At 57.2% G+C, this 16,665-nt stretch overlaps 1 protein-coding gene across 3 annotated transcripts in view; it reads right to left on the bottom strand.

Annotated features, from left to right (window-relative positions):
• Positions 1–13,929, bottom strand: part of MGAT5B (alpha-1,6-mannosylglycoprotein 6-beta-N-acetylglucosaminyltransferase B) — a 78,980-nt gene extending 65,051 nt beyond the window's left edge. For 2 of the 3 annotated variants that reach the window (XM_087441673.1, XM_087441675.1), the window contains exons 1-2: positions 13,351–13,929; positions 9,297–9,409 (exon numbers count right to left, since the gene is read on the bottom strand). In XM_087441673.1, coding sequence (XP_087297799.1) covers positions 9,297–9,409; positions 13,351–13,418 — 181 coding nt within the window. In that variant the 5' untranslated portion in view covers positions 13,419–13,929. Of the gene's footprint in view, positions 1–9,296; positions 9,410–13,350 lie in introns of those variants that run through there. The other variant, XM_087441676.1, reaches the window with a different exon arrangement.
• Positions 13,930–16,665: the final 2,736 nt, after the last annotated feature.

Raw genomic sequence — 16,665 nt, 5'->3', positions numbered from 1 at the left:
GGGAGGCAGCCCAGAGAGGGCACGTCACCAAGCTGGGGAAACCAGCAGGTGTAGAACCCCCCTCAGAGTTCTACCTCGGGGGGGGCGAGAGAGCTGGGGGAGACCCAGCTAGAGACAGGAACCCTCCCCCACCAGTCACTGCTTGAGAGTTGCTCCCAGGAACAGCCATATTCTGGTACTTTCCACCTGCCTGGGCTGGCAGAGCCAGATCTGGTGGCTATAGGAAGCCCCCAGGCAAAGAACCACAGGCGCCAGCAGCTGCAAGTCCACACGTGTGCATGGGGATGATGAGGGCCGAGGGGTGTGAGCACCCACAGCATCTGCTTCTCAGGAGAGAAAGGGCCAGGGCCCAGCTGGCTCAGAGGCCTGGGAGGCGGACACTGGGGCTCTCGCCTGCCTCTGCCACCAGCCCACGTCTGGCCAAGGGAGAGTCATGGTAACTAACACTCTCAGCCTCAGGGTCCCCAGCTCAAGGCAACAATTCCAGCCTGGTCTGCAGCCCAATGTCACATGCCAGGAGCGGGGCGGGAGAGAGCATGGCAGGCCACTGGGAACAAGAGGCAGAGATGGGGAGAAGTGAGGGGAGGCAGGAGGGGGCTGTTCTCCTCTGCTCCAAGCTGGGAACTGGGCCGAGGAGGGGGAGCCGAGACAGGCTCCACGTCACTGGGGCTGCACATCACATTTCTGCTTTGCTTGTCCCCCGTCTCCCCTGGCTCTGGGCCCAGTCCAGTGGCTGCCGCCGCTTCCTCACACTGACTAAGGCACCTCTCCGCTGGGGTCCCCCGCCAGCTGAGCCGCCTGTAGTCAGAAGGAGGCCGCGGGGAGCCAGGGAGGGCCAGCTGGGCATCGCATCCGCCATAGGGAGGAGCCACAGCTCCGTGAAGAGTGGGGCCCCTAGCTCCAGAGAAGGGAAGGAGCATGAATGGGGATGGGGGCGGGGGGGGGACAGCAAAGGAAGAGGGGGTCATCTAAAGGAAGGAAGGGAGGCAACACTGTCTCCATCGCTTCCCTCCTCAGCAGCTGAAACAGCTGATGGTCTTCCCACCTACCCTCTTGGAAAACAGGGTGGATTTTTAAAAAATCAGTTGGGATAGGGAAATTTCACCATAGTTGTAAATGAAGCAAGCGTGGGTCTCTCCTGCCACTCTGCCCCTCTCCACTCACGCACTAACCCAATCAGTTAATCAATGAAGCAAGCGAGATACAAACAGCTCCCTCTCTCTTTCGGCTCCAGAGTTAGGGAACGGTTGAGTCTTTCAAATCCCGTTCATCCCCGAGACCCCCAGCCCAGCCTGTCGTCCAAATGCAATACCTAGCTTTCAACCAGTGCTTGGAGCACAGGGTAAAAGAGGGAGGTTCCCATCATTTCAGCTCGAAAAATAGGAGAACATCAGGTGATGTGACCTGGCCGCTGTTTTGCACAACTCCAAGGGCACCGCCCGGGGTGTGGGCCGCCAGATGGGCATCCTGGAGTTGTGTAGTGCACGGCCTGCCTGGCCTCACCGGGCAGCCCTGGTGAGCCATTGCTCATAGCTCAGGCAGGGGTGGCCCCTTCCCCAAAGGAGTGGGATGAAAAAAGGAGAGCGAGACCACGGCTGAGGGTACTCTAAAGTCAGAGCCTGTTAACCGAGGCTCCCAGCCATGCCCTGGCCGGACCACTTAGGCCTGGCTGGACCACAGAGCCTGAGCAGCAGCTCAAACCTGCGGAGGCAGCACCTCAGCGATGCTGAGCCCACATCACTGCTTCGGGGGTGACACTGTGTTCCCCGGCATGCCTCAGGCTGGCACTCTGTCCTGTCACACTGCTGCCCCTCTCTCTGGGCTCATCCCAAGCTTCCTTTGCCCCTCCTCACTGCCTGCGCCCCTCCTCAGGAGCTCACTGACACAGGCGCCCCTACCCGCACCCCCAGCCCCATTGCGCTGGCTGCAAAATAACTGACAGGGCCAACAGCTGCAAGATCTGGCCTACAGCTGCGGCGGCCCCAAGAGCCAGGCAGAGCTGCACAGAGGCTGGGACAGCAAAGTGGCTTGGAACAGGCCGAGTGGAAGTCAGAAAGCCTGGACTCTAGGCCTGTTCTGCCACCAACTGGATGGGGGAGCATGTCACTTCCCTTCTCTGGGCCTCAGTTTTCCCTCCTGTAAAATGAGGGGGTTGGACTTAGTGAACCCTGAGGTTCTGCAGGCTGGGACTCCTGTGTCGGCTCTTCCCTGCTTGCCTCTAGAGATTAGGGTAATGGGAAAGGAGAGAATGGCTCCTATAAAAGCTGGCAGAGTCCCCTTGGGGACAGCTCTGTTTTGTTTTGCTAACTCCCTGGTGGGCCAGAGCGGAGCCTAGGTGCCCAGAGCTTCAAGACGAAGAGACAGCTAAAGGACTCTGCACAGTCAGGTAGGAAGACTGGAGTGTTCCCGCTCAGCCTAGGAGACAAGGAGAGAGAAAAAGGCACAGGGACACCGTGGCATGGGTGGCCAGAGGGGCTAAGCAGGATGGGGGAACCTCCCGCTGCAGGGATGAAAGGGGGCTCTGAAAGGCAGGGATGCAGGAGGGAATTGTCATCTGCTTGCTGTGCCGAGGAGTGGTCTGAGCCCCCCATCTCTGTGCAAGGGGCTTAGGGGGAAAAGGGTACCCTCTCCACTAGGTCAATGTGGGGGACACAGAGGAGGCAGGAGGGGAGACGCTGAACAGGAAGATTCAACAGAAGCAGGAGACCGGGGAAACATGAGCCCCTGACAGTCCTGGGAGAGATCTGGGGGTTCCGGATTGCCCTTCATAGGAGGCATTAAGCCATTTCTTAAAAAATGTCAACAGAAGGAGTGAGCCCAGAAGACTGAGGGCTCATGGATGTGGCTAAGGAGACAGATCCTCCCTCTCAGATGGTCTGTAAGGCCACCTCCATCAGACTGGACCAAGACCATAAGACACGCCCCCAGCACCTGGGGCTCAGGGGCAGCTCCCATCATCTGCAGATGGCGCAGGACTCTGGAAGCTCCTGAGACCCCAGGAGACAGACCTCACCGCTTCTCGGGGCCCTCCTGGGGCACCAAGCACACTTTCTGCCCAGGACAAGGCAGGGGGTGGGTCCCTGGGAGGGAAGCAGGCCTTGCACAGCCAGTCCAGCTGGCCCTCCCCACGTGACATGCTCTTGGATGCCACTATTGACCCCAGGACTGTCAGCAGTGCAGGCTCCTGACATGGCTTTCCCTGAGTCACCTCACTGCTCTTGGTGTCGGCTAAATTGAAATGTATTCAATACGAGGCCCCAGCAACAATCTGAGAACTCACACATGTTCCCTCCACATTTCCATATAAATAAGGAAAGCTAGGATGCCGAGAGATACAGACGGCTCCTCACCTTTACAGACGGGGGTGCTTTACCACCCAGGAGGCACCGGCCCCTCCCCAGATGCGCTCTCTGTTTCTCTCTGCCTCTCCTGTCCTCCCTTGACTGCTTCTTGTCCCCACTCCCCCGACCCTTTACCGCTGGTTCCTGGAAACTGAACAAGCCCCCACCTTGCCAGATAAGAGACCTCCGTGGCACTTCAGATGGGGGCTGTGACTTGGTGTTTGCACAGCTGGAGCGATGTGCACATTTGTCTCTTTGCATACGGCCACTGCAGAAACCAGCTGAGGCCGTTGGAGCTCTGGGCTCAGGGCAGCAGAGGAGAAAAGGGCAGGCCCTGAGCCCTGGCCCATCCGTCCATCGCCAGCCTCTGAGAGGAAGAGGCCCAGAGTCCCTGAGCATCAAGGTCCAGGGCCAGAGACAGCCATAGAGCAAGGAAATATTTCTCTGGTATTCCCCAGGTTCAAAGCCTGGCCAGGGGCCAGTAGGTCTGCCAGGGCCAGGCCGTGGGGGAACCTCAGAGCAGACACATGCAGCGGAACCGAGGACCTCTAGCCTACAGACCTGTCCCCAGGGATGGCCTCCAACCTCTACCTCCTCAAGACAAGACAGAAAGCCGGGAACTGCCACACGTGCTCTGGGGAACCTGCAGCAACATTGGGAAGGAGGTCTCAGCCACACTTCATGTCCCCTGTCGTTAGGAGGTTAAACAAGTTCCTCCCAGGACAAGTAAGGGCGGCAGAGGCAGGAGGGAAGGAGGAGGGACTGGGCTGGGAAGGGAGGATGGTTGCCTGGTGAGGGAGCGTGCAAAAAACCCTCACCAAAGCCTAAGCCAGGCCCAGTGACAGCAGAAGGGAATTAGGTTAGACCTCCTCCAAGTTATGATTCTTCCGTCAGCCTCCTTCTACCCTGAATCTTAAGACGAATGTGCAGAATATAGAACGAGATGTCGGTCACATTTTTATCCCCATAGTAGAGGACTTTATCACAACATATAAACCAGCCCAGGGGGAACTCGGAGCCTCCCCAGCGAGACCACAGACCATAAGAGGCTATGTCAGGCTGTCCTGTCCCTTTAGAAACCCTTCTCCTAGGGAACTCTCATACACTGCTGGTGGGAGTGCAAACTGGTGCAGCCACTATGGAAAACAGTATGGAGATTCCTCAAAAAATCAACGATAGAACTACCATATGATCCAGCTATTCCACTGTTGGGTATTTATCCAAAGAACTTGAAAACACCAATTTGCAAAGGTACATGCACCCCTGTGTTCATTGCAGCCTTATTCACGATAGCCAAGACTTGGAAGCAACCTAAGTGCCCATCAAGGGACGAATGGATAAAAAAGCTGTGGTATATATACACAATGGAATACTACTCAGCCATAAGAAACGATGAAATCCAGCCATTTGTGATAACATGGATGGACATTGAGGGCATGATGCAAAGTGAAATAAGTCAGAGGGAGAAGGTCAAATACCGTATGATTTCCTTCATTAAGTAGTAGATAATAACAACAATAAACAAACACATAGGGACAGAGATTGGATTGGTGGTTACCAGAGGGGAAGGGGAGGGAGGAGGGTGAAAGGGATAATTGGGTACATGTGTGTGGTGATGGGTTGTAATTAGTATTTTGGTGGTGAACATGATGTAATCTATGCAGAAATAGAAGTACAATGATGTACACCTGAAATTTTTACAATGTTATAAACCAATGTTACTGCAATAAACAAAAAATTTAAAAAAAAAAAAAAAAAAAAAAAAGAAATCACCAGCATGTGAGTGAGGCAGAGGTTGGGAGAGACTGGAGAGCAGGGGTTCCTGAGAAGGGAGAACAGAGGGGCTGTAGAATCTTAGTGGAGACATCAGCCTTGGCCTCCTCATAGATGGAAGGGGGAGGGGCAGCAGGCCCAGCTGTGGGATGAGTGGACCAGAGGCTGGTGCTTCTCTCTCTGCTCTGCAGAAGGCGGCAAGAACAGCTGATGAGGGTAGGGCTGTAGGGGATTGGATAGGAGATGTGAGAGGAATGGAGGAGATTTGAAATAGTAGCTGTGAAGAATGGAAAAATGGAAGTGACACATAGAAGGATCATCAGGAGATGGTGAGGGCTCAGCTGAGATTGGAGATTATGAGTTAAGCATCAATATCTCTCTTCCCTCCCTTCCCGTTACATACGTAATGTCTATTTTCCCCTGTTCCCACCAAACTGACTTAATTGCTTTTTCATCTGTGTTTCCATAATATTAAACACCTACCTTTATGTCTATTAAAAAAAAAAAAAAAAAAAAAAAAAGAAACCCTTCTCCTGGGGCTGGCCCCGTGGCGTAGCGGTTAAGTGCGCACGCTCCGCTGCTGGTGGCCCGGGTTCAGATCCCAGGGGCGCACTGAGGCACAGCTTATCAGGCCATGCTGTGGCGGCGTCCCATATAAAGTGGAGGAAGATGGGCACAGATGTTAGCCCAGGGCCAGTCTTCCTCAGCAAAAAGAGGAGGATTGGCGTGGATGTTAGCTCACGGCTGATCTTCCTCACCAAAAAAAAAAAAGAAACCTTTCTCCTCCCTGCCCTTCCCCGGCCACGTCCTCTTGGGAACCCACTTCCCTCACAGGCCTGACACGCAACGTGGGGAGAGATAGTTTTTCCCATTTGTGTTCACGTTGCTTTGTTGAGCAATGCAAGGATTTTTTTTCCTAAATGGTGGTGCCTTAGTAGGTTTCCTTCTCCTGACTCTGCCCTGGGGCTGCACAGACCCCAGGAATAAACACTATTACCCGTGACCTCCAGCGCCCCTCCCCAGACCCCTTCACAACTGCCCCCCTTTCCAACCTCAATCTTTCCCTCCAGCGGCTCCTGTGTAGAAAAGCTGGCACCTCCTAGGTTTTCTGCAGGGCTCCCCAAGGCACGGTGTCGGGGTGTCGTTTAAGGCGGGCATCTCCCGCAGGATCAGGATTTTAAACCCACCATGTAAACTTGGGGCTCTTCCAAATATTTCTCTGATATTCCCCGGGTTCCCTGCTTTGGGTCTCTCCAAGCAAACCAACTTAATCCAAAGGCATGAAAGAAATCAAGGGGAAGACGAGAAGTGGGATGTGAACCTGAGCAGAGCCCCTCCGGGGTTCTCAGAGGCCTCCCTCCTCACCCCCTCCTCCAGGCCTTCAATCCGTACTCCAGGCCCTCAGCTTACAGCCCAGGAGCCCGGCACACGTGAAGACTTGGGCTCAGATAAACTTGGTCTGAGAGCTAATGTCACAACACATAGGAGACCCGGCAACTCCACTCTGAGGCATACCCAACAGAACTGCCTACATGTGTCCACCAAAGACAAGTCCTAGAAGGTTCACAGCAGCACTGTGCACAAAAGCCCCAAAGTGGAAACAACCAAATGTCCGCCAACGGGACAGGATAAACGTGTGGCGCCGTCACACAAAGGAATGCCACACAGCGGTGGAAACAAATATCTATGACCACACACACGAGACGGAAGAATCTCACAAATGTCGTATTGAGAGAAAGGCACACACGAAGAACACCTGCTATACGAGCCCATTCTCATGAAGTCCAAAAAACAGGCAAAACTCCTCTGTGCTATTAGAAGTCAGGGTCCTGATGTCCCTGGGGAAGAAGTGACTGGGGGCTTGCATGGGGGCACTTCTGGGGGTTGATCATGCTGTTTCTTGATCTGGGTTACAGGCCGCATGGATGTGTTCAGTCCGTGAATATTATGCTACAACATCCAAGCACATGCGCGCACACACACACACACACAGACACACAGATGCCTCTAGTCTAACTGCATGACCTTGGAGAAGTCTTCCCCGCTCTATGGCTCTGCGCCCCACTAATACACAAGATCTAGGTTGGAGTTGGACCCCCTATCCCCTCTACCAGGCAAAACTACACAGTGCAGAGCGGGGCAGGGCTCCACAGGGCTCTGGGCCACTGGGCCCACCCCCTTCCAGGACAGCACCCCAACTGCCTCAGGGAGATGAGCAGAAGAACCAGAGCCCAGCCATATACCTCTCCTCCCTCAGCCCCTGCTTCCCATCTCTCAGATCCTGGAGCTTTCTGGAGGTCCATCTTCTTCAAGTCCCTTGTGGCAGCCCACCCAGACAGACACACCCCCTTTCTAGGGGTGGCACCCAGGTAGCTTGAGCATTGCTCCCCACACCCCACCTCCCCACGCTCCACCTCCCTCACCATCCATCCTCCCACCCGTGACCTCCAGTGTCCCTCCCCAAGTTCCCCCTCAAGCGCACTTTCACAACTGCCCCACCCTCCTCCAGCCTCAATCCTCAGGCGTCTCCTGCATAGAAACCCCGCACCTCCCTGGTCCTCTTCCCTAAACATCCTTTTCTGCAGTGCCCCCATTTCAGACTCAACCACCCAGTAAATATTTATGGAGCTTGTACTATTTGCCAGATGCTGCTCAAGACCCTTCATATATGTTATTTTTTTACCTCCTCATGATAATCCTGGGAAAGTAGGTATTATTATACCTAGTTATTAGAGGAGAAAATGGAAGCTCAGAGAGACTGAGGAATCTCTGCAAGTCAGAGATGGGATAAATTAATTTACATTCAGGCTTGAATGACTAATAAATGTGAAATTCCTGCCAGGAGCTTTTGCAAGTTTAAAGAAGTGCATGTTAAACCAAAAGAAAGAATCTAATGATGAGACACCAGATGGCATAACGAGTGCCCCTCAGAGCACCCGCCCTAGGTTACAACCCATTCTATTGAGGGTATATTCGTCATTGGGAACAGCGGAGCGTTCGAGAAGGTGGGCTTCAAAGAGCGACTTCCCCAGAGGGGTGGGGGCAGACCCACAGAGCCAGCCCCCTGAACAGTTACAGAAACCCCACTTGCCTCAGTTTCCCCACCATGTTCCTGCTTCCTACCGTTGACCAGAAGAGCCCCATGACACACCGAGCTGGCCTCTGTACTGTTCTCCAGCCCTCCTTGAGTAGGCGAGAGGGGAGCAGGACCCAGGGTCAGGAGGAGTCTCCCAGGTCATCACCCTGTCACACCTTCCTGCCCTAAGAGCTCACTCAACTCCACCCGTGAAGACGTCATTACTTTCCTTCCCTGTGGGTGAGTCCAGTGACCTGGCCAACGGCACACAGCTGGTTGATGATGAACCAGAGAACAAACCAGGTCCATCTGGTCCCCAAAGCCGTGCTCTGAACCTCCATTTCCCTGCCTTGCAAGTACCATGTGGGAAAGGAGCAATGAAGGTCTGGACTGTGTCCTATGAGCTCAGAAATAAGACATGAAAGTCCATGGCCAGGCCTGCCCTCTGCCCCCGCTGTAGCCGCAGCCTGGGCCAAAGGCATAGAATATGTGTCTCAAAGAGACAGGTGTCGGGTGGGGCCAGCCCAGTGGCGTAAGCAGTTGGGTGCGCGTGCTCCGCTGTGGCAGCCCAGGGTTCGCCAGTTTGGATCCCGGGAGCACACCGATGCACAGTGTGGCAAGCCGCACTGTGGCGGTGTCCCATATAAAGTGGAGGAAGATGGGCACGGATGTTAGCCCAGGGCCAGTCTTCCTCAGCAAAAAAAGAGGAGGATTGGCAGATGTTAGCACAGGGCCAATCTTCCTCACAAAAAAAAAAAAGAGAGAGATAAGCATCATATTCAGAGACCCACACACACACACTAAAGAAGCAACAGAGGCAGCCTCTTCTGGTGCCTGTGAGACCCTGGCTCAGAGGCCCTTCCCTGGCCTGAGAGTCCAGACCAGAGGAAGCCTGATGACCACAGCTGGGACCGAAGCTGAGCAGCGTGCAAGGTCACGAAGCCCAAGCCAAGGCCCCTCTCCACTCACACATCCACCGACCAGGTGGGCAGATGCCTGGGACAGGGCCCCAGAAAGCGCCTTGGAGTGCTAGGCTCAAAGTCCTCCTTCTCCTCACCCCCAGACACCTGCACATGTTCCTCGCCCCCCTTTCCCCACCAAGATACCTTCTGTGCGGATGGTGAAGGGGGAGTCCCCCGGGCGCCTGGCCGAGAACTGGCCTCCCAGAGACGTCATCAGGAAGCAGAGCGAGAAGAAGCCGATGCCCAGGACAAAAAGCCTGTGGAGAGCAAGAGGGCGGTCGGGGCAGTCAGCTCGCGTGCCCTAGCCAGTAAGGGCTCCGTATGAATGAATGAGTGAGGAAGGGAGGGATGGATGGAAGATGCAGGATCAGGGGGCTGAGCTCCTGGCCAGGAGGTCTCCCATCACCACAGGATAAAGAGAACTCGCCTACCAGGAACTGGCCACGAGCCACACACTAAAACCCTGAGGGCCGACGATACACGCTTAGGTGTAAGGGTGAGCAAGTTCCAGCCTCCAGGTAGAGGCTGGCTCATTTACAGCTGTGGTCCTCAAAGCTGGTCCCCAGACCACCAGCAGCAGCATCAACTTAGAATTGTTAGAAATGCAAATTTTGGGCCGGCCCCGTGGCTTAGCGGTTAAGTGCCTGAGCTCCGCTACTGGCGGCCCAGGTTCGGATCCCGGGCGCACACCAACGAACCGCTTCTCGGGCCATGCTGAGGCCACATCCCACATACAGCAACTAGAAAAATGTACAACTATGACATACAACTATCTGCTGGGGCTTTGGGGAAAAAAAAGGAGGAGGATTGGTGATGGATGTTAGCTCAGGGCCAGTCTTCCTCAGCAAAAAGAGGAGAATTGGCATAGATGTTAGCTCAGGGCTGATCTTCCTCACCAAAAAAAAAAAGAAATGTAAATTTTGGGGCCCCAACCCCTGATGGAATCAGATACTCTGGAGCTGAGGCAAGCAATATGTTTTAACGAGCTCTCCAGATAATTCTGAAAAATGCTAAAGTTTGAGAGCCGTTGGCATAGAGGGAAACAGCAGGACCTGATGCTAGCCAGAGGGCAGGTAATTGGTGCAGGTGAAACCCACCTGGATCCCATCAATCACCTGGGCCCCGCTCTGCACTTGTGTACACAGGCCTCGCCACAGCAATCAGTCATGAACTTACTTGAACACCTCCTTATCATGTTCAAGGGGGGTGGCATGTGCCCCTTATCACTACTAGATGGTGAGATCTAGAAGGGCAGGGCCACATGGCCACCTTCTGTGCTCAGATTCTCCCTAACCCAAATCTTCACAGGCAAGCACACAGTAGGTTGTCAGCCTGCACCAGGAGTCAGCAGAGAACCCACTCTTAAGTCCAGCCCCAGGCTCCTGCTGCTTCCACACTTGATCCTGGGCCCCACACAGGAGAACTGAGCTCACCAGCACAGCCAGAGGTGGCGGCTGTTCTGGGATCTTGAATCTATCAGAGGACTAGATGAACTGGCAGAGCTGAAAGGGGAACTCCCCGCTCCGGTCAGGGTGAGGAACGGAACCCCATCTCCTGTGGCGCCAGGCTCACCACAGGGAGCCCCACATGTCATGCCAGAGAATTCCAGACCTCTCACCTCCACCCCCAATCCTCAAACACCACATTTGTTTGTATCTCTATGCAAGACTTATTTTATGCATTTTAATCTTCATTATTTGAAACTGGCAGAGCAGTATTTAATTAAAATTTGGTCCATTAAAGAAAATACATAATTGCGGAAGAAAATAAAAGCACAACAAAATTTCCAACCCACATTTAAAGGAAGCTGCTAAAAATTAAATCAGAGAGGGGGCAGAACCGAGAAGCAGTGAGGGCACTGGGAGCTTCCCCCAGGAGATGACAGGGAGGACAGGAGAGATGGCACCGAAGGACCCCTCACTGAATTCCACCAAGCCCAGGGGTGGGCTCAGGCCCTGGGATTCCTAAGATGAAGTCAGGCTGGTCTCAGGACAGCAGCCAGAGGGACAGTGCAGGAGGAGGGGGGTTGCACACACAGGAAGATCCTGGGGGAATCAGCTGCTTGTCCTCCCAGCCTGAGGACAAGGACGAACCCCTCAACTTTCTTGTCCCTCACTCCCCCACCCCCTTCCCAGCTATGGGGCTGTACTTAGAGCTGGGGATCTGGGCTGCCAGGGTCCAAAGAGCTGCTATGAGAAAAGCATCTAAACCTTTAGCCCAGAACCTGAAGCCCCCAACACACCTCAACTGCATCTCTCTCTGCCAGACCCCAATCCTATGGCCATTTACAGTAGACCCGAGTTAAAATGGTTTCATCCACCCATGCATCGTTCAAGCAATGTTCCAGGAGCAGCTACAGAATAAGATCCCTGCCAGAGGTTCTGGGAACCAGAGGGAATAGGGACCTTGAGGATTAACAAACAGCGGTGATGTGGTTGGAGGCCACCTCCGCCCACCTGAACGGGATATGAAAACTCCACTGGTGGCTGTGGGTCTCTGGGCAGCCTACGGAGACCCTGAGGTTACATAACTTGGGGGGAGGGAACCTATGCTATCCCACCTCAGAATCCTGCCATCAGCTAAGAGCCACTGGCAGGACCCCAGAGGGAAGCCATGCAGGGGAGCCAGCGCTGTCCGTGGTGCCGGCATCCCGCTGCCTTCGATTGCGCCTGGAAATGTCCAGACAAAGCTGGGGTCAGCGGCTGGGCTTCCCGCGGCCTTAGAGGGCTGGGCCGACACTGGGTGGGAAAGATGGGGCAAGGACTCTTCCAACAGTCCGGGTCAGGCCAGGGATTCAAGGATTTCCCTGGAGGAGCAAGGTCCTTTCCAGAGATGCCCACTTCCCGCCCTGCTTCCCATGGGAACTTTATGTCAAGGGCTCCTGACAGCCCCCAATCACCTGCCAAAGGCCCTACCCTCGGGACCCCCAGCTCTGCGATCCTCCTGCATCCTCTGGGCAGCGATGGCCCAGCATGACCTCTGCCGTCCTGGCAGCTGTCTCCTCAAGTCCTCACAACAGGCCCGGCCCATCCGGAGACCAAAGCCATGTGAGCCATGGTCTCCCGCCCCCGTCGGAGCCCAGAAGGAGTCCAGCGGGGGCCTGGGAGGGGCAAGGGCTCTGGCCGTAGGGCTAGAGGGAAAGGGCTCAAAGGTGGCTTCTCCCACAGCCCAAGCCTCGGTAGTCTCGCCTGACCAGTTCCTGCCCTCGTGGGCTCCGTCCCGAGCCCGGACCCCACCTGTGGCCGGGTCCACAGTGCGGCCCCCACCGAGGCCCCGCGCCCTGCTCCGCCCAGCCCCGGGCGAGATGGCACTCTGACCCCGCTGGGCACCCATCGCCTAGCGCCCCCTCCCCAGCCCCGACTGCAGGCTGGGCTCCGCGGGCTCTTGGGAGGGAGGGAGCTGCCCTGGAACCACCGGGCTCTGGAGGCCCCTGGGGTGGGACCAGCAGAGCCCGGTCAGCCCCGCACGGCCACAGCCCTGCCTGGCCTGGCCGCGCGGGGGGGGATCGGTCTTCGCCTCCATCCTGCCTCCACGCTCCCGCCGTGGTCCCGGCTCACGCGCCCTTCCGCCCCCCGCAGCGCCGCCGCTGCCCCCGCCTCTCCACTGCCCGCGATCGGAAGCCAGATCCCCAGCAGAGGGTGTCCTTGCCCCAATCTCAGGGTCCCTCCCGTTGAAGGCAAGCCCGCACCCCGCCACGAGAAGGGGAGTGCGCGCCAAAGGCGGGGGAAAAGGGGGCGGCACAGGCGGAGGGAGCGGGCTGGCCGACCGATGGCTCGACGGCCCGCGGGGTGGGGGTGCAGCCCGGCACGCGCCCTAACTTCGCCGCTGGGGTGGGGTGGTCCGCGAGGTGGGGAAAGACCCCGAGGGTCAGGGAAGGAGCGCCCTGGCTGGGGCAACTTCCCGGGCCCAGGACCACAACCTGAGCGCTCTCTGTCCCCGTTCCCACCGTCGCACCCCGAGTCCTCTCCAACCTACACCAACTCGAGACACGTCCCAGAATTACACACCCTCCCCACCTGAACCCGAACCCCAGCCCCAGCCCTTTCCCCAACCCCACTGGCCCTGACCAAGGGGTGAAGCACGAACTGCCCCCTCTGCTACCCGGACAGACGCCCTCGCGAAGACCGACCTCGCCCACCCCTACGTGCGCCCCCTCGGAGAAAGAGACCTCCCCGAGCCAACCGGGAGAGAACTTTACCGAAAGGGTCTCAGGGTGACCAGGCATCTTCTGACCATTATCTTCCCATCGGGGTTCACTGTGATCATTGTTCAAACTTGTCTGGGCGACGAGCCGCGGGCGAGGCCAGACGCACCGTCCCGGGCCCTGCTCCGCCGCGGGCCGAACCGGGTCCGAGCGAGGCGGGGGGCGCGGGGGCGCGGGGGCGCGGGGCTTCTCTGCTCGGGCCGCGGCCCGCGGGATCGGCTCGGCTTCGGCAGGCAGGCGAAGGGCGCGGCGCGGCTGCCGGAGGGCGGCGAGGGCGCCCGGCCGGGCCGTCTCTGCGTCTCCGCCCTCCCGCTTCACATTTTGGGGGCCGAGAGGCGGCGCGCCCCCAGACCGCCGGCCGCGCGTCTGCCTACTCCGGCTCGCTCGCTGGGCGGGACGGCGCCGCGGCGCGCAGACGGGCTCCCCGCCGCGGGCGCCCTCATCCCCGGGCCCGCGCCCTCGGTGCCGGCTACAGGCGGTCCCGGGCCCGCGCCCCGGCTCCCCGCGCCTCCGGGCCGCGCCGCTCCCTGGCCCGGCGCCGCGCCGCCTTCATGGTTCCCGGCGGGGGCGCCCTGCGCCCGCCCTGCTGCCCGCTCGCTCGCTCGGCTGCCCGCGCTCGGTGTCCGGCGTCCGGCCCGCGCCGCGCTACACCTGGAAGCGCCGCATTGTTTCCTCGGAGGAGGCGGCCGAACCGCGGCTGGGGCGGCCCGGGAGCGGCCGCCGCGCTTCCTCGGCGCGCGGCGCCACCTCGTGGCCGCAGCCCAGCAGTGCGCCCTCCCGGCCCGGGGCGGGGCACCTGGGCGGGCTGGCGAAGGTCCCTGTGCCTCCCTCCAGCGGTGCAACTTCCCGGGGCCCTGCTTTCGGAAGCATCCTGGGTGCCACTAGCCCCGAGGGCCGAGGGCTGCTTCGGCTCCTGCAGAGCACAGAGGAGGTCAGTGCTAGGAGGAGACCCCCTCCCTTCCGCCCGGTGCCAGGGCCCTCCCGCGGACCGCTGCCTCTGCAACCATTGTGGGCTTCTGCACTGGTCGCTTCACACTCCCTCTGATTTCGCTTTGCAAGCCTCACCATCCTCTGGCCTCTCTGGTCAGAAACCGCCGCGGCTCCCTTTTGCTTTCTGATCTGAGTTCAAACTCGGCCTGTGGCGCTCAGGCTCTTCTGCTGAGCCCAGAAGCAGGGGCGTGTGGTCCTGGGTTCTAGTCTGGGATCCTCCATGAACCGGCGGGGGGTGCCTGCAAGTCAGGGGAGTCTCCCGGCCTCGGTTTTTCTACTATGAGATGAGAGTGCCCAGACTCTCTATAACGCGTTTATGTGCCCCCACCTCCCTCCCCGTTTTGACTTTGGAGATGTGTTTTCCATTGCAGAGACGGTTAGGGATCCTGCACGCACACCGAGGCAGCGCAGCTCCCAGAGCCAGGCCTGGATTTGAGGACAGCGCTGAGGCAGGAGTAGCACTTTTGGAGACGAGACCTTGGCCAGGCGCAGACATGGAAGCCCCCGGCTAGGAAGAGCCCAAGCCCTCAGACCACGTGTAAAATGACATGGATGACCCTGAGGGTCTTTCCATCCCAGGCAGTGACGCTGCAGCCTGGTTTTGGAGAAGAGAAAACCTTTATTCCCCTCCTCTTGCCCTGACCCTGTCCAACCAGCACCCCTCCCATCCCCTTTGCTGCCTGCCCAGCCCACCTCCCAGCCCCTCTTCTGAGCCATTTCTCACCAGCAGTGACTCATGCTCCTCCTTTTCCTGCTCCTTTTTCATCAAAATTCACCTGTCCCGTGTTCCATTATCTCATCGCTTTGCTCTCTGCTAATGTGAAAACCGATGATGAATTGGTGTTGACGGATTAATGTGTTGCTCCAGCTAGGTAACAAATTTGCAGTGAACAAGGACGTGCTGACCGTGCCTTCGTGCAGAAGAGTGACGAATGGTGGCAGGAAATGTGGGCATCACGGCAGGTTGGCCAAGGAGATATCTGAGGGCAGAGGCCTCTGCTGGGCCTCTGAATCACACCTTGTGCCTGGGTGCCTACATCAGCCACACACTCAGGCAATAATTTAAGTCCTGGGTGTCAAGGCGAAAGCCATAGCTACAATAAGGAATGAAACAGCCCTTCCGATTGTGTGTGTCTCTCACACAAGCTCAGAGGGTCGAATTTACACCTGGTTGGTATTTTAGGCCAAAGGGGAGGGGAGTAGATGGAGTCTCCTCAAAAGGCATGGCTGTGTCTGCTGTGGCTCTGGGAAGGTGGCCTTCCCTCAGCCAGAAGCCAGAATTCAGAAGGTGGGACAGGGTACTCCCCACACCCTCTGGGTCTTGCCCTCTTGGATATAGGCTTTGAGATGCTCAGGGGGAGAGCACCGCTGCCATTGGATGGCAGGCCCGGGCTGGGCAGGGAGGTGTGGGGCAAACTGCGAAAGAAACTGTCTGAGCCAGACCACCCAGCTGTCTCTTCCTTTCAGAGTCTGTTTCCCTCTTGTCAGCCACTCATCTGCAGGAAAGTTCAGTGTAAATGGTCCTGCTTGCTCTCTGTTGTGCTGCAGACATTAGGAGAACACTTGTGAATCTGCATCCCCATGTACCCTTGGGTACCACTTCTCTGCCTCAGTTTCCTTGGTTGTAAATCAGGCCATTTACAACCTGCCTCATAAGGTGGTTATGAGAATTGAGCCTGTCGATGCCTGTAAACAGCCCACTGCCTGGCATCTGTGAGCCCTCGCAGCACGTGGTTATGCTTTTTCCTGTCACTGTTCGCCCATAGCAGATGCCCTGTTCCCTGGGCACATACCTCTACACGCCAAAAGGCGGATTACTGAGAAGACATGCGACACTGCCTGAGGCTTTTCTTCTGGCTGTGGGAATATGCTCGAACATGCAGGGGCAAGACAGAAGTGCCAAGGAATTGGTGCCCCGGAAGCAGCCTTCATGGAATGGATAGTTACCCAGGTGGGATACTCTGGCATGTTCCACACCAGCTCCCAGAGTTCCCCAGCGAGACTGAGCTGCAGCTGCCCGCGGTGGTACCCAGCTCTGTAATGCACCCCGTGCTGGCTTCCTTCCCTTCCCTGCCCCATTCCCCACTCCTCCGCCCGTGTTCCCGGGGTCACCTCCCAAATACACTGCGGGTACTTGAATCCTTGTCTCAGAATCCACTTCCGGGGAGCCCAAACAAGACCCCGCCCTACAGGCCAGTGTTTCTCAGCCCTGACTCGCAGCAGAATTACCTTCAGAATGTAACAAAACAGAGTCCTTGTTCTGATTCGGTACCTCAGTTGGGGCCTGGGCACATTTGTTGTTTAACGCCACAGATTATG

Source organism: Ceratotherium simum, chromosome 16, assembly GCF_057802395.1.
Source record: "Ceratotherium simum simum isolate JZ-2026a chromosome 16, ASM5780239v1, whole genome shotgun sequence".
In the NCBI taxonomy this organism is placed as follows: Eukaryota; Metazoa; Chordata; class Mammalia; order Perissodactyla; family Rhinocerotidae; genus Ceratotherium; species Ceratotherium simum.
Note: the sequence above shows the minus strand (reverse complement) of the source record. Positions and strands in the feature narration are given on the sequence as shown.